Source organism: Ostrea edulis, chromosome 4 (genome assembly GCF_947568905.1).
Source record: "Ostrea edulis chromosome 4, xbOstEdul1.1, whole genome shotgun sequence".
NCBI lineage: Eukaryota > Metazoa > Mollusca > Bivalvia > Ostreida > Ostreidae > Ostrea > Ostrea edulis.
Window position 1 is genome coordinate 66,952,100 of NC_079167.1, and position 18,217 is coordinate 66,970,316.

The window sequence follows — 18,217 nt, forward strand, 5'->3', positions numbered from 1 at the left end:
GTCGAAGGTCCTGAATTCGACAGGGTCCGAATTTCAACAGTTTCTTTCTTTTGTATATATTCTGTTTGTTCTTGCGAGAGCTGGCGTAATTTTGTAAGGTGATCGTACTGTGGTAACTTGCAATCACATCATTTGATTTCATTCAGTTGAACTTGAAACAGGTGAATGATTTATTTCATGTTTTCACACAGAAAATGACTTAGTTACGTCAACTCACTTTCTGATGCATAATTGAAATCATATTACATATTTAACCATGCCCCACATAATGTTAGACTGAAGGTTCTTAGATGATGTTTTAGGAAAATTTGTCTTTCTGGTTTTTGCATAGTTATGGATCATGACATAACTGTCGAAATTACATGTAGTACCAAGTAGTGGCGATGCCCATTTTTACATTGCCTTTTTCAATGAACTATGAATGGATAGATATCAGTTGAATAGACTAAGCTTTAAATGAAATGGCTGCGGTACAGCTAAATTTTGTGGAGAATTGTTCCATTGATGTATGAAACTGACGCATGTCCATAGACTGTCGAAGTATGGGCACGCGAGGACACGTAAGTTACTGGACGGGTGTTACATGGAATTTCATTTCAAATATCATTAATAAAAATAGAGAACCAATCATGATAGCATGTGTAGCAAATAAAATGAGATGTAAAACATAAACAAAACTGAAATGTGGAAAAAAAATTGTTTTTACTGCAGTTGAGTGATTTTTTTCTGCTGAATATTAAGATTTAGCTTAGATATGTAGAACAGGAAAAAATTTATGCCCCTTGGGGCTATTAATATTTTCAACTACTACTCAGGTGACTGATTAAGGCCTGTGGGCCTCTTGTTGAAATATTTGAAGGTTCAGCTGTAAACATAAACTGAGACTCTGGGTATGAGAGAGAGAAATGTTGTAATTACCAGTTTTGCAGATTGGGTTACTTGTTATTTTGCATGCAGAAAAATGTAAACACTTTCAACAAAGTGCAAATGGAATGACTAAGAATATTAAATGTTATTTGCTACCATACTTAAATTCACTTCTTGACAGTATGATTCCTGGAAAGACAGGATCTGATATATGTTAGATATCTACTGAGTATAGAGTAAGTTTTGCTCTAATTAGCACATTCAATTCTGGCCAGTGCTGGTGACTGTATTACCCAGTCAACCACAAGTACTACCCAAAAATAAATTGTGCAAGAATGAATGTAATAAGATAACCTGAGGATATGAAAATTCCCCTGTAAGAATTGTTGAAATGGTGATGTTTGCCTATATTGATATTCATGTCTTTACAGAACCTGGCTACCCTCCACCTGGTCAGGCACCCCCAATGCAAGGTAAACAAATATTTTCAGTCATCTTAATTTGCATTCATTGCATCCATTCTGTAGAATTTTTGTAATTGAAATAGCATTAGAATATTGATTTTCAAAAATGGAAGTACATGTACATTAAAATATTGTTTTGACACATTTCATTTTCCTCAACAGGATATGGCCAACCTTATGGACAACCTCAGCAAGGAGGTAAGCATGTGCATGTATTCATTGTTTTACACAAGCTTTTGGTCAAGGAAAATTATTTATTCCTCGTGTAAGGCTGAGAAAGGCTTGGCTTTTATGGCTCTAGATCATGGAAATTCAATATTGATGCTCATTAAGAGTTCTAATTATTGCTTTGAATAATCACAGTGATCAGTGACGGTGATCATATGAAATCACAATACGGGTAGACACCGAGTTTCTTCTCATATAGACTGAAAATGAAAGTGATACAGATGTAGTAATCATGGTAGATAATTGTTGTTTTTATTTAGAGGTAGAAATAGAATGGAGAGAATATAGATCAAGAGGGTTGTCTTTTATAATGTGAATGCCACACTTCATTTTGGGATAGATGAATTTTTTCTTCTTTTTTCCCCCTTCTTTTTCTTTGTAGATTTTAAAGTGTATACTGTAAACCAACTTTTATTCACATGCGGGTAAATTTCACAGATTTGTGAGAATCTCATATCGCCATTTCTCGCCGTGAACCAGTCCATGAATGTCTGTCATAGGCTCAAAAAAGGCTTGGTCACGAAAATTACTCGTTGCGAACCCATTTACCAAAGGTGAATCGCGTAATAAAGTAGCCACGAATAAAAGTTGGTTTGCAATATTCAATTTGCTTGGCATATGCTGAAGACATTACTCTGCAAATACAAAATAGGTGATTGACACCCTCTGCTTGTAGGACTGTGCTTTGTCAATGAAACTGTATACCATGTATAATTAGTTGATTTTTTCTTTCATTCACTAAAGCGTACCCACAGCAGCCATATGGACAGCCAGGTAGTACAATTAGTGAATGTTATTCAGATTGTCACATGTACCACTGTGTTTGTAATGTGCACTGAGGACATTCTTCTAACAAACTGTCATTAATCAGGGGTACTGCGGCTGATTTTTAGTTGTAGTATTGTAGAATAGGTAGATAGCTGAGAAGCAGGTGTCACATCATCGTCGGAAACCCACGGTTGATTATGCTTCGTTCCTGTCTCCCGATGGAGAGAGGAACGAAGCGTAATCAATCGTGGGTTTCCGACGATGGTGTCACATGTGAAAGTCTAATTGTAGATAATGAGAGAAATGAAATCAATTACAATTGTTTGAAGTATAGGAAGGTTCTCAGTGTACTTTGTAAACAGGAAAGGGATTGATAATTTGTGCTGTGTGTCACTCTAGATATATAATGAAACTGTCCGATCTATATTTTAATTTGCCTTATGCATAAAGAAAATATTGGATGAATATCTTCTCACTTTATTTGATGTTTGTGTGTGTTATTTTAGTATGTTAGCAGATTGTTTATACAATAAATGTAGTGTTACTAAAATTAGCATGATCTGTTGCATTTATTCTAACCACCTATATCATTGATTAGCATATGGACAATACCCAGGTAAGAGTAATCTCCCTTCAGAGAATGCATTTAATATTTAGAACCATGTGATGTTTTGAGCTCTGAAACCTGAGCCAAAGGTGAAAGTTGGCTCTTCTGATGAAAGTTTGTTCACTGTGTGTCAATCAATCTGTTTGATGATGTGTGTCACTTTGAATGTCTGGGTAAATTCTAGTGTTCTTCTTTTTCTCCAGAATCATAATGATAGAACTGATGAAATTTATTATATGAATAGGAAGAAGAAAAAAATTAATAGACCTCACAGTCTAACTTAGGTGGAAAAATGGAAGTCCATTTATTGTAACATGTAGGAGTTCTTTGTGTAATAAAGGTCATGGCTAGAAAAGGTCATAATTGTTATGTAACTGGTACCGATAAATGGTACCTTTCCCAATGCCAAAAAACGTTGATTTTTCCCAATTTTGAGACTAAGAATTCCCAGTTCACTTGCCGAAAAATAGACCGCTGACATCATAATTTACTTAGTCTGAAACATTGTACGAGTTCACTTCTGGTATTAAATCGAAAGTACAGATCATGGCAGTGCGCATGTTTTGTAGAGCTACGGCGATTCTAGAACGAGCCTACGACTATTCCTGATGTCTCACAACAGCAAATATTATAGTAAAAATTGTTTTCTTTATTATTATTTTTTCTTTTAGTTGAAATCATTTGCCAATACATTGGTAGAAAATTCCCGATTTGTTTGATTTTGACGCTATTTTTCCCAATTGAATGGGTACCGGTACCGATACCAGTGGGTAGTAAAAAAAACTGCTGCCTTCACAACCACACAATGGGAATAATGATACTCGATACAGTAGAACAGACTTAAAGTAAAGTACTGGGGATGAACAATTTTGATTCATGATAAAGGTGATTGGTTATATCCGATAAGTTTATGAGATGTATCAAACCTATGGGGAATAAAAATCACTGTAAGTGTGAATTTACAATGTGACAAAGTACAGGCCTATATTATAAATATATTTATGTATAATATAGGCCTGTACTTTAGTCAGATTGTGTGAATTTATTATAAGCATCATGTTCTACTGTATAAAGCAAACGCTGATGAAGTAATTGCCTTACTGAAAAGAATTTTCTTAAAGAATACTTTGTATAGATTATCGAAATCAATGTCGTGCAGGTGCAAATTTGAATCAAATGATGGCCTTAGAGTAGGAAAGACCAAATATATTGTGTATATTGGGAAGAACGAGAACTCTGATGAGCGATGTGGCCTATGGGCTTCTTTAATATCCAGAGGCAATTGTGATGTGTTTGTAGCTTGCACAGAAGAACTTATCCCAGAGTTTGATTTTGTAATTCAGGCTTTCATGGTTAACTTTGTGATGAACTGAAGAGGTCTGATAATGTGCCTGTGAAACTCATTCTGAAAAGATTTTGTGAATGATTGATTGTGAATGTTTCAATGCTAAATGTTGATTTTCTTCTTAACAAACAGCTGCATTGTGAAGAATGAATTGTTTATGAAATTCAGTATTAATTAGTGTATGGAAGTGTTGTTTTTTTATTTAACAAATATACAAGTATGAAATAAACCAAGTCTTTAATTTTTCTTTTTACAAACATTGAAAAGGTTGAGGCCCATGCCACGGTTAACATGTATGACTTAAATACATTCAATGATTTAAGTGTTATAATTTTGTCTTTTGTAGTGTATTTTACTAGCACATTCTGGAAAATATCTTTTATGAATGCACGATGCAGTCACTAACACCATGTATATTTGAAAACAAAAGATCAGAATAATTATTGAGATGTAATGTTTTAATTAATTAAATTTGTTTTATTGGAGAAACAAATGCTGCATGTAATTCTTCATGTGTTATTTGATGGTTATCTCCCTTGTTTATGTTACATGTTTTATCCATTGTATGCAGCCACAAGATGGTTTTCTAAAAGTATTGCACTTCAAAATAGAAATAGTATACCACTATACTTACAATTTGGTTTTGCTATCTGTGTTGACAGGAGTTGGATTCAAGCATGTCTTAATGTATTAAATATGATCAAATTCACAATGAACATAAAGAGTTGCAATACATGAATATCAGACAGATTTTGCAAAATATGATCTCGGTTTTACTCCATAGCTGGTCTTTTTTTTCTTTTCTTTTTATGCCCCCGAGATCGAAGATCGGGGGGCATATTGTTTTTGTCCTGTCTGTCATTCTTTAATTTTGTCACTCTGTCTGAAACTTTAACCTTACTAATAACTTTTGAACAATAAGTGATAGAGCTTTGATATTTCACATGAGTATTCCTTGTGACCAGACCTTTCCGTGGGTACCAACATTTTTTGACCCCGTGACCTTGACCTTGGAGTTTGACCTACTTTTTGAAAACTTTAACCTTGCTAATAACTTTTGAACAGTAAGTGATAGAGCTTTGATATTTCACATGAGTATTCCTTGTGACAAGACCTTTCCGTGGGTACCAACATTTTTGACCCCATGACGTTGACCTTGGAGTTTGACCTACTTTTTGAAAACTTTAACTTTGCAAATAACTTTTGAACATTAAGTGATAGAGCTTTGATATTTCACTTGAGTATTCCTTGTGACAAGACCTTTTCGTGGGTACCAACATTTTGGACCCTGTGACATTGACAATGGAGTTTGACCTACTTTTTGAAAACTTTAACCTTGCTAATAACTTTTGAACAGTAAGTGATAGAGCTTTGATATTTTACATGAGTATTCCTTATTACAAGACCTGTCCGTTGGTATTGAACCTTTTGACCTTGACATTTGACCTACTTTTAATTTTTTTTTTTTTACATTGGTCATAACTTCGAAATTGTAAATATTAGAGCTTTCATATTGTACATGAGCATTTCTTTTGACAAGATCTTTCTAGTGGTTCCAAGATATTTGTCCTTGTGACCTTGGCCATCTTCGGAATTGGCCATTATCGGGGGCATTTGTGTTTCACAAACACATCTTGTTTCTTTTCTTTTTTTTCATATTCGAGTTTTACAGCCTCGTTGATTTGCCTTATTGCCTTGTAGATGCATCATGGAAAATTTAGCAGAACATAAATTTAAAGTAGTTCCACCCTCCTGTGATATCATAAGATTTCACAAAGTCGATGATTTAATAAGATTTATGCATGACAGGAACATCAATTTTATTGGAATCTTTTTCAATAGTTATTGTAAAAAATCTTTAAACCATAAAATATTTCAAAAGTCTAAGTTATATATGAATAATCAATTAATATATGTTTCAAAATATTGGATCATGGGGCAATAACTATTTTCATAAAAAAAAATTATGAAGTCCATTATGCAATAGATTTCCTTTATTTTTCACAAACATTTTTTAAAGAAACAGTTTTATGAAATTGTTATGAATACTTTTATATCATTTTAACCAGTTTTTTGTGAAAATTTGATAATGCTGTTGAAGGAAAATTACAATTTTCTTATGTTTATAACAGGTATATGTGTGCTAATTGATAAAAAAAAATTATTAATACCGCAACATACTTAATTTATCATTTTTATTTGCTACTAAGATATATTATTTAAAGAATCAACAATCAAATAAAAGATTGAACCTATTATTTTATTTTTAGAAGGGTGGAATTACCTTAATAAAAGATGCAGAAGTTATTCAACTGAGCAGTGGTAGAAAATATAGACCCAGGCAATGCATTTCATTAGATATTTGGTAAATCTGTCTTGCTTGTTTTAGGCTATGGCCAGCCAGCACAATATGGTCAGACAACAGTTGTTGTGGCTCAGCCGGCCTTGACCATGGTCCAGCAGTTCCGTGAGACACCGGTTCACACCAAATGCCCCCACTGTCAGGCTGAGATAGTCACTGCCACATCATACGAAACGGGAACATTTGCTTGGATCATATGTCTGGTTCTATGCCTGGTTGGGTAAGGAAATTTGTTTGAAACATTTTAAAACTGGTCCTCTTCACATTCACAATCCCTCCTTTTTTTTTTTTTAGTATCTTGTCAATTCACCTAGGCATTGTTTTCTTTGTAATTTGACATACTGAGCGACTCCTCGGACACCCTATCTTGTGTATCGAAAACTGGGGGTTTGATTTTTCTTTTGAAAACACATGAATTATAATATGCACATGAGGATTGTCAGTAGTGGTTGTATGGTTGCTTGGGATGAGTGAAATCAGCATTTGGACAAGTAAAAATGCAGTCAAGCTTATTTGAATGGGCAAGTAATATTTTAGTTAAATGCAAACAGCTCTATAAAATGTTTTACAGATATAAATTATGGTATTTCATAATATTTGATGATACTGTCAAAAACAGAAAAATATCATTATCATTCACTTTGCCTTAATTCTACTCATCGTACGTGTTGCTGTTTAATATTAGTCAATTTCGAGGCTTTTAAAAGTTCAGTCCTACTAAGATCATACTCAAATGAAAAGACGCAATAGAAAATAAAATAAATCTGCTCTGTGTTGTTTCACGGAAAAAAGAATTTGAAGGGTTGATTGACACAGATATGAGCTTGGTTTGAATTTTTGTACTTTCTTTCCTATTGGATTCTGATAACCCCAAAGCATGTTTGGACATTCTCTATAAGTGGACAACATAGTCATTGTCTGAGCCCCAGGTATATAAACTGTAATAAACATTGCGATCAGTTTTGATTAGTACGTAGAATTTTCTTTTAGAGTTTACTTCCATGTTAAACATTATTGGACTAATTTAATGTTGATTATAGAGTGTTGTCAGAATAGATCATGGTCGGAATATTTTATGTATGCAAGTGTTGATTTCTGTATGACTTCAAAATACCCCAGCACCCAAAGGAGGCCAATACATGTAGCTCAAATAATTAAATGCTGTTAGTGTTATTCATTTTAAATTTGCTTCAGGTTATTTTCACAGTTGCTTGTTAAAATCTCAGTTTGAAATATATGGTTTTCATGTCCCAATCACAGGCAATTTTATTGCTTGGTTTCGGATTTACTATTTTTAACAGTAAATTTGAACCCAAGTGATGCATTTGTTTGGGATCCCATTCAATATGAATTTCATGACTTAAGTTGTGTTCACTATACAGATTTGAACTTGTGCTAAGCTGTATACAGGATGTTCAACAGATTAAGGAAATATTATTTCAAACATTTCGGTTGAGCATCACTGAAGAGACATTATTTGTCGAATGCGCATCTGGTGTATCAAAATTGGTACCGTATAAGTTTTACATTATGACCCCTGGGTCGAGGCCTCTGCTGGTGGACTGTTAGTCCCCGAGGGTCTCTACAGCCCAGTAGCTAAGTACTTCGTTACTAGCTTGAAAATACGGATGTATATTTAATTGCTGTTATAAAATTTAGAAATTCATTTCAAAATTAAGGATTATCTCCCTCATGCATAGCTCTTATCCTTGGACGAATTTGGCTCCACTTTTTTGGCACGCTGTTTTTGGCTATAATTAGCTCTAAAACTTCATAGTTATTTCGGATTTCAAACATTTCGGTTGAGCATCACTGAAGAGACATTATTTGTCGAAATGCGCATCTGGTGCATCAAAATTGGTACTGTATAAGTTTTACATTGTTGAAGATACACTGGCTTCTGATAAACTACACATATTTTCAGACTAAACATTTATTCGCATACACAATATTATGCATTTTCTAGAGACACTCGATACACATATGGAGGTGGTAATATATAATTGGTTTGAATTTGATTTGAAGTATTATGTGTGGATACTAGAAACGGAGATGATTATTTTGTAAAGCAAACAAGTCTTGTTCCCCCACAGTATCTGTGAACTGATTCATGTGATGAAGTGCCATTAATTTCTACAAATATTGGTATCTACAGAAGTTAAATGTATGGTTACATTGCACCAGTACAATAACTTTTTAGTATTGGAAGTTCAGCAAGAGCTCTGTCTGCTTTTATGTATCTGTGCAATAACTTCCTGATTATTGGAAGTTCAATAACATGTATCTTTGCAATAACTTCCTGATTATTGGAAGTTCAATAACATGTATCTGCAATAACTTCCTGATTATTAGAAGTTCAATAACATGTATCTGCAATAACTTCCTGATTATTGCAAGTTCAATAACTTGTACCTGTGCAATAACTTCCTGATTGTTGGAAGTTCAATAACTTGTACCTGTGCAATAACTTCCTGATTATTGGAAGTTCAATAACATGTATCTTCAATAACTTCCTGATTATTAGAAGTTCAATAGCATGTATCTGCAATAACTTACTGATTATTGCAAGTTCAATAACATGTATCTGCAATAACTTCCTGATTATTGAAGTTCAATAACTTGTACCTGTGCAGTAACTTCCAGATGATTGAAAGTTCAATAACATGTATCTTTGCAATAACTTCCTGATTATTGGAAGTTCAATAACATGTATCTGCAATAACTTCCTGATTATTGGAAGTTCAATAACATGTATCTGCAATAACTTCCTGATTATTGGAAGTTCAATAACTTGTACCTGTGCAATAACTTTCTGATTGTTGGAAGTTCAATAACTTGTACCTGTGCAATAACTTCCTGATTATTGGAAGTTCAATAACATGTATCTTTGTAATAACTTCCTGATATTGGAAGATATTGTTAATGAGAAGTTCCTCCCCCTTTGTGTGTCAATATTTAAATATATCACAGATTCAGATTTGTTTAAACCATAACCTAGGGCCTAGGGTTTAGGGAATGTGTCAGGTTTAGTGAGAAGTTAGTGTTAGGAATGTGTCAGGTTTGGTGAGAAGTTAGTGTTAGGAATGTGTCAGGTTTAGTGAGAAGTTAGTGTTAGGAATGTGTCAGGTTTAGTGAGGAGTTATAGTGTTAGGAATGTGTCAGGTTTAGTGAGAAGTTATAGTGCTAGGAATGTGTCAGGTTTAGTGAGGAGTTATAGTGTTAGGAATGTGTCAGGTTTAGTGAGGAGTTATAGTGTTAGGAATGTGTCAGGTTTAGTGAGAAGTTAGTGTTAGGAATGTGTCAGGTTTGGTGAGAAGTTAGTGTTAGGAATGTGTCAGGTTTAGTGAGGAGTTAGTGTTAGGAATGTGTCAGGTTTAGTGAGAAGTTAGTGTTAGGAATGTGTCAGGTTTAGTGAGGAGTTATAGTGTTAGGAATGTGTCAGGTTTAGTGAGAAGTTATAGTGTTAGGAATGTGTCAGGTTTAGTGAGGAGTTACAGTGTTAGGAATGTGTCAGGTTTAGTGAGAAGTTAGTGTTAGGAATGTGTCAGGTTTAGTGAGGAGTTAGTGTTAGGAATGTGTCAGGTTTAGTGAGAAGTTAGTGTTAGGAATGTGTCAGGTTTAGTGGGGAGTTACAGTGTTAGGAATGTGTCAGGTTTAGTAAGAAGTTAGTGTTAGGAATGTGTCAGGTTTAGTGAGGAGTTATAGTGTTAGGAATGTGTCAGGTTTAGTGAGAAGTTGTAGTGTTAGGAATGTGTCAGGTTTAGTGAGAAGTTAGTGTTAGGAATGTGTCAGGTTTAGTGAGGAGTTATAGTGTTAGGAATGTGTCAGGTTTAGTGAGAAGTTAGTGTTAGGAATGTGTCAGGTTTAGTGAGGAGTTAGTGTTAGGAATGTGTCAGGTTTAGTGAGAAGTTAGTGTTAGGAATGTGTCAGGTTTAGTGAGGAGTTATAGTGTTAGGAATGTGTCAGGTTTAGTGAGGAGTTATAGTGTTAGGAATGTGTCAGGTTTAGTGAGGAGTTATAGTGCTAGGAATGTGTCAGGTTTAGTGAGAAGTTAGTGTTAGGAGTGTGTCAGGTTTAGTGAGGAGTTATAGTGCTAGGAATGTGTCAGGTTTAGTGAGAAGTTATAGTGTTAGGAATGTGTCAGGTTTAGTGAGAAGTTAGTGTTAGGAATGTGTCAGGTTTAGTGAGGAGTTATAGTGTTAGGAATGTGTCAGGTTTAGTGAGAAGTTAGTGTTAGGAGTGTGTCAGGTTTAGTGAGGAGTTATAGTGTTAGGAATGTGTCAGGTTTAGTGAGAAGTTATAGTGTTAGGAATGTGTCAGGTTTAGTGAGGAGTTATAGTGCTAGGAATGTGTCAGGTTTAGTGAGAAGTTAGTGTTAGGAGTGTGTCAGGTTTAGTGAGGAGTTATAGTGCTAGGAATGTGTCAGGTTTAGTGAGAAGTTATAGTGTTAGGAATGTGTCAGGTTTAGTGAGAAGTTAGTGTTAGGAATGTGTCAGGTTTAGTGAGGAGTTATAGTGTTAGGAATGTGTCAGGTTTAGTGAGAAGTTAGTGTTAGGAATGTGTCAGGTTTAGTGAGAAGTTAGTGTTAGGAATGTGTCAGGTTTAGTGAGGAGTTATAGTGTTAGGAATGTGTCAGGTTTAGTGAGAAGTTATAGTGTTAGGAATGTGTCAGGTTTAGTGAGAAGTTATAGTGTTAGGAATGTGTCAGGTTTAGTGAGGAGTTAGTGTTAGGAATGTGTCAGGTTTAGTGAGAAGTTAGTGTTAGGAATGTGTCAGGTTTAGTGAGAAGTTAGTGTTAGGAATGTGTCAGGTTTAGTGAGGAGTTATAGTGTTAGGAATGTGTCAGGTTTAGTGAGAAGTTACAGTGTTAGGAATGTGTCAGGTTTAGTGAGAAGTTAGTGTTAGGAATGTGTCAGGTTTAGTGAGAAGTTAGTGTTAGGAATGTGTCAGGTTTAGTGAGAAGTTATAGTGTTAGGAGTGTGTCAGGTTTAGTGAGGAGTTATAGTGTTAGGAATGTGTCAGGTTTAGTGAGGAGTTATAGTGTTAGGAATGTGTCAGGTTTAGTGAGGAGTTATAGTGTTAGGAATGTGTCAGGTTTAGTGAGGAGTTATAGTGCTAGGAATGTGTCAGGTTTAGTGAGGAGTTATAGTGTTAGGAATGTGTCAGGTTTAGTGAGAAGTTATAGTGTTAGGAATGTGTCAGGTTTAGTGAGAAGTTATAGTGCTAGGAATGTGTCAGGTTTAGTGAGGAGTTATAGTGTTAGGAATGTGTCAGGTTTAGTGAGAAGTTAGTGTTAGGAATGTGTCAGGTTTAGTGAGGAGTTATAGTGCTAGGAATGTGTCAGGTTTAGTGAGGAGTTATAGTGTTAGGAATGTGTCAGGTTTAGTGAGAAGTTATAGTGTTAGGAATGTGTCAGGTTTAGTGAGAAGTTATAGTGTTAGGAATGTGTCAGGTTTAGTGGGGAGTTACAGTGTTAGGAATGTGTCAGGTTTAGTAAGAAGTTAGTGTTAGGAATGTGTCAGGTTTAGTGAGGAGTTATAGTGTTAGGAATGTGTCAGGTTTAGTGAGGAGTTAGTGTTAGGAATGTGTCAGGTTTAGTGAGAAGTTAGTGTTAGGAATGTGTCAGGTTTAGTGAGGAGTTAGTGTTAGGAATGTGTCAGGTTTAGTGAGGAGTTATAATGTTAGGAATGTGTCAGGTTTAGTGAGAAGTTAGTGTTAGGAATGTGTCAGGTTTAGTGTAGTGTTAGGAATGTGTCAGGTTTAGTGGGGAGTTACAATCTTGGGAATGGTTCTGACTTTTAGATCTCTTTGCTGTGTTCCAGATTTTGTTTTTGTTCTGCTTTTTATTGGCCAGTCTTATGATGGTCTTAATATTATACAGGCTTTCCCATTCATCCATCTGTTAGGGAGAGGGCTAAAATAGGCTGTGCTGCTGCCCAATCCTATTCATTTTTTAATAAAATATTGTTTAAATAAATTCATCCATCTGTCAGTTAGGTTTCTCAGGTCTGGATTATATCTTTTGACACTGTGAGGTTTAGGACTATCAAGTTTGGTCAGTTGATGCATCTTGGGAGGAGGTATGTCATGACCCAAAAGTCAGAGGTTTTTATGTTTTGATATTAAGGACCTGGGCCTTTCCATTTTAGAAAAAAATAGCAACATTTGTTGGAAATTGGGGGAAATGTTTCATACAGAGAAGTAAGGAAAAAGCCCAAACAAGTTCATTAAGGAATAATTGGATGCCTTTTAACTTTCAATTTGGTTAAAGCTAGCTTACCTCATTTAAATAAGCAGAGGCCAAAGAAATTAGATTTACTTTCAGAGCAATTTTGAGGCAAAAATTGTCATCTGTGGCTGTGAAGGAAATTTATGAATAATGAGGCTACCTTGCTTTGATTTGTTTTCATTGTTGGGGGAAATACTTGCTTTTTAGCAAGTTGTGGACCATGTACCTTTTGCTTTTGTTCTATATTCATGACAGGGGTTTCATGTTCGATGACTTAATTAAAATCAAGATCAAACTTCACTGGTGTAAGTGTGGCCAGGCAACAAACACAACTTGTTTAGTGCATGTTGTAATGTGTTTATACTTTTGTACATTTTCTTTTAAGTTGTGAGTGTAAATATTTGTGTTTTAAGCACAATAGATGGGGAAGTTCAAAAATTTGGGGTTTTTTTTATGTCTTTAGGTTTTTAATTGCTTAGTCCATGTCAAGCAATCCAATCTGAATGCATGTAAATAGATATTGTAAAGATTGCTCTATATGTAGATGATATTTATTTATCCTTTTCATCATTGAATGAAGTGGTGGAAGACACTAACATGGCACTGGGTGTGTGATGCATGAGGTCAGTTCATCAAAAATTACAGGAAATGAATCCATCAGACTGGGAATAAATTCACATCATTGAATTGCTGTCTTGATATTATTTATATACATGTATGTGTTGGAAAAGGTACTTGTGTCTTGACCTATTGCATTAAGCTGAAAACTATGCTTGCAAATAGTGTTGCTTAAGCTTAGGTGCCATGCATCCAGGTTTACATGTTCCTAAATGGATGGAGCTTAGCTCAGAAATATTTTTAGTATATTGCATTACAAATCTATCAGAAAATATCTAATCAAAGATGAGTTTATGAGGAAGATTTTATATTGAAGAAAAAAAAATTATGAAAAGAAGAAAGTTTCGCGATTTGTTCTAAGAACGTGTTTAGATGCTTCCAGTGCAGTTACGACAATGCAATTTAGGTAAGATTAATTTACACAAGTATACATTTATTCATCTTCCATTTTCATGATTACTTAATAAATCTAACTTGAAACATTGATTGTATCCTTCCTCGGGGCTTACAATTTTTGGTCCATAGAACAAAATCAAGGTCATTCAAGCTTACAATTAGAGCACTTACAATCAAAGTTTCTGATACAAATACCTTTTCAAAAATCAAGATATATCTATCTCTATATATATATATATATATATATATATATATATATATATATATATCCAAATTGTGTTTTTAAAAAAAATCACAGTGTCCGGTATAAAATATTAAAAGAAATCGAATAAACAGTACACAAAGTTAAAAATTTAACGCAAGCGCTTTCATTTTATAATCCTTAGGCGTTACATTTTAAAAATAGTTTTGAAATGGTTTGACGTCATAAAGGCGTCCTAACATTTCACGTACATAACGACGTCATAAACGAATGAAGGGAAAAGGATTTTACGTTAAGCATATTATGACGTCATAGATAATAACAGTAAACATATTTTACAGTAAGCTATTGAGAGCCGGTTTTAAAGTCTTAATAAAGTGTCTTTCTTTTTCTCGTCGGGAAATAGTATTTTCTGTATACAGTTTATAAAACGGAAATACACTGAATTGTCCGTGGCCACACACATCTATATGTTCACTAACTTTAATTTTTCTGTATTCGGGTGCTGAAATGTGTTGTTTATGAACTCGTATACGAGTTCGCAGAGTAGTTCCAGTTTCACCGATATAATGTTTTCCACAGCCAGCACATCTTATAACATAAATTAAATTTTTGGTGGAGCACGTCATATCTGAATTTACCGTAAATTCCTTGTTGTTAAATTCGAACGAACTTCCTTCCCTTAAGTATGGGCACGTTCCGCATCGCCGATCGTCACATTTGGTAACGGTGAAAAATTTTTTTTGTTGGACTTTTCCTGAAAATTAGATTTACATAACAGTCTCCTAAGATTTTTCGGTTGTCTCTTGCTGTTGATAAAAGTATATTTCTTCATAATTTTCCCCATTTTTTCATCTGTTTTTAGTAGGTCGTTGAGTTGCCGAACGATAGGTGTAACATTAGAGTTCCTTGGGTTGTATGTTGTAACAAACGGTAAAATGTGTGAATTTGTTGTGGGATTGATTTTGGATTTATTGATAAGATTTTCTCTATTGAGTTCTCTGGCTTTCTTGATTCCGTCGTTTATAAGTTTGATTGGATAATTCTGTTTTTGTAAATAACTATTTAATTCCCCTAAACGTTGTTCTCTGGTAGGTTCTTCGCTAACGATGGTACATATTCTTCTGGCGAGGTTGTAAGGTATGGCACGTTTTGTGTGTCTTGGATGCGAGGACGAAAAGTGTAAATACTGGTGAGTGTCCGTGTGTTTGTAAAAAATATCTGTAATTATTTTATCCTCCTTTTTGATAACAGAAACATCCAGGAATGGTATACAAGATGTACTTGGATATCAATTTAAAATTCACAATGGATTACAGTACATCTTGTATACCATTCCTGGATGTTTCTGTTATCAAAAAGGAGGATAAAATAATTACAGATATTTTTTACAAACACACGGACACTCACCAGTATTTACACTTTTCGTCCTCGCATCCAAGACACACAAAACGTGCCATACCTTACAACCTCGCCAGAAGAATATGTACCATCGTTAGCGAAGAACCTACCAGAGAACAACGTTTAGGGGAATTAAATAGTTATTTACAAAAACAGAATTATCCAATCAAACTTATAAACGACGGAATCAAGAAAGCCAGAGAACTCAATAGAGAAAATCTTATCAATAAATCCAAAATCAATCCCACAACAAATTCACACATTTTACCGTTTGTTACAACATACAACCCAAGGAACTCTAATGTTACACCTATCGTTCGGCAACTCAACGACCTACTAAAAACAGATGAAAAAATGGGGAAAATTATGAAGAAATATACTTTTATCAACAGCAAGAGACAACCGAAAAATCTTACGAGACTGTTATGTAAATCTAATTTTCAGGAAAAGTCCAACAAAAAAATTTTCACCGTTACCAAATGTGACGATCGGCGATGCGGAACGTGCCCATACTTAAGGGAAGGAAGTTCGTTCGAATTTAACAACAAGGAATTTACGGTAAATTCAGATATGACGTGCTCCACCAAAAATTTAATTTATGTTATAAGATGTGCTGGCTGTGGAAAACATTATATCGGTGAAACTGGAACTACTCTGCGAACTCGTATACGAGTTCATAAACAACACATTTCAGCACCCGAATACAGAAAAATTAAAGTTAGTGAACATATAGATGTGTGTGGCCACGGACAATTCAGTGTATTTCCGTTTTATAAACTGTATACAGAAAATACTATTTCCCGACGAGAAAAAGAAAGACACTTTATTAAGACTTTAAAACCGGCTCTCAATAGCTTACTGTAAAATATGTTTACTGTTATTATCTATGACGTCATAATATGCTTAACGTAAAATCCTTTTCCCTTCATTCGTTTATGACGTCGTTATGTACGTGAAATGTTAGGACGCCTTTATGACGTCAAACCATTTCAAAACTATTTTTAAAATGTAACGCCTGAGGATTATAAAATGAAAGCGCTTGCGTTAAATTTTTAACTTTGTGTACTGTTTATTCGATTTATTTTAATATATATATATATATATATATATATATATATATATATACACACATATATAGAAAGGCAATATTCGAAGGATAGAAATTTAAAAAAAAAAAATTATATTGTATGTGATACATAGTGATCTTTTGATTTTAAAGCTCACAGTAAATGAAATTATTTATTAGATTAAAAACGCTGATCTTTCCTGTTCGGGTATGTGATTTTTACGTCTGTCTTTGACCGGTCATATTATGATATTAGGAAGTATAGGTCTGCACATCTGTCCGCACATTGAAGGTCAAATAAAAATAATACTTGTAAGACTAGGGTCTTTGAATTCGGTATACATTTCCAGCTATTAGGAGAAGCTAATTTGTTTTTTAAGGTCAAAGGCCAAGGTCAAACTTATATTGATACACATACAGGTAACTCTCGAATTATCGCCACTCAATTCATCGCCATTTTCGTTATAACGCCGCATTTTTCTAGGAACATTTTTCCTGTTACTTAAAACTCTCGTTAAAACGCCAAATTCGCTATCGCCATTTGCCACAGTGTTTTCATTACAAAAGTCTATTTCAACGTGTTAATTATCTCGATAAACCGCCATGGGTGCACGTGGTCAGTGAAGCAGAAAATGGTCATTATCAATCTCCGGCGTACACCTGGACAGAAGGATCCCAGTAATTGTTGTATTGAATAAACAAGAAAAATACTCCAGATGAACCGTAGTCAAGTTGTTTATACATCATAAAAACACATTTCAATTTAGCTATGGCTTCGCCACAAAAGAGGCCGGTCCTGTTAAATTTCGATGAGAAAAAGGAAATCATTACGTACCAAGGACATCATCAAAAATGTACCCATCAGGATATTGCAAATCATTTTTCTGTTTTATGGGAAAAGGCTATATAAAAAGAAGAACGGTGGGCGACATCTTAGCAGCAAAGGATCGCTCACTTACATAAGTATTGTAAATAGAGGAAAGATAACTCTTACATATAAAAGAACGGTAACTCTATCTCTTCAAGATGGCAATAATTCAATTCATCGCCAAATTCGTTATAATGCCATAATTTCATTAGAACAAAAGGTGGCGGTTTATCGAGAGTTGACTGTATTCAAATATCGTAGATGAGTTGTATTTATATGGCATTGTCTGTTGCCCTAGTGTTCATCCCTCACCTTGTGGGAAGGATTAAAAGAACACAAAGACTAGGATAATCAGACCGGTGCACATGTTCACTATTGTGAGAGAAAGATGTCTCTTATTTTTCAAGGTCAAGGTACTTTCATGGGCACTGATGAAGAAAAACAATACTTGAAGCTAGGATCATCAGACCTGGGGTTTATGTTCACTATGGTGTTGGTGCCAAACATATTTTGAGACATCATAATTTTGCTTCTCAAGTTTTACTTTATTAAAGTGAAATCTTTTATCAAAAATTTTATTTATGCTTTAAAACTTTAAATGGGCAATTACTTGTTCATTTGCCATTTCTAATGATATAACATTATTAAATAGGACCTGTCTTTTTTTTCTGATGTTAGTGAAAATTCTTGTCAGAATTTTCAATATTATGTCAGTACATGTAGTTCTGTACATTTCTAAAAATCATATATTAACATGCATGTTTGCTATTCCAGTATTTATAACACACATCATCAT

The 18,217-nt window shown here is 34.4% G+C and overlaps 1 protein-coding gene across 23 annotated transcripts in view; it reads left to right on the forward strand.

Moving 5' to 3' along the window:
• LOC125670876 (cell death-inducing p53-target protein 1-like) overlaps positions 1 to 18,217 on the forward strand; it is a 37,820-nt gene that overhangs the window by 8,728 nt on the left and 10,875 nt on the right. For 8 of the 23 annotated variants that reach the window (XM_048906314.2, XM_056163513.1, XM_048906313.2 and 5 more), the window contains exons 3-7: positions 1,299 to 1,340; positions 1,494 to 1,529; positions 2,304 to 2,333; positions 2,926 to 2,943; positions 6,669 to 6,861. In XM_048906314.2, coding sequence (XP_048762271.1) covers positions 1,299 to 1,340; positions 1,494 to 1,529; positions 2,304 to 2,333; positions 2,926 to 2,943; positions 6,669 to 6,861 — 319 coding nt within the window. The remainder of the gene's footprint in view (positions 1 to 1,298; positions 1,341 to 1,493; positions 1,530 to 2,303; positions 2,334 to 2,925; positions 2,944 to 6,668; positions 6,862 to 18,217) is intronic. The other 15 variants (XM_056163516.1, XM_056163520.1, XM_048906318.2 and 12 more) reach the window with 2 other exon arrangements.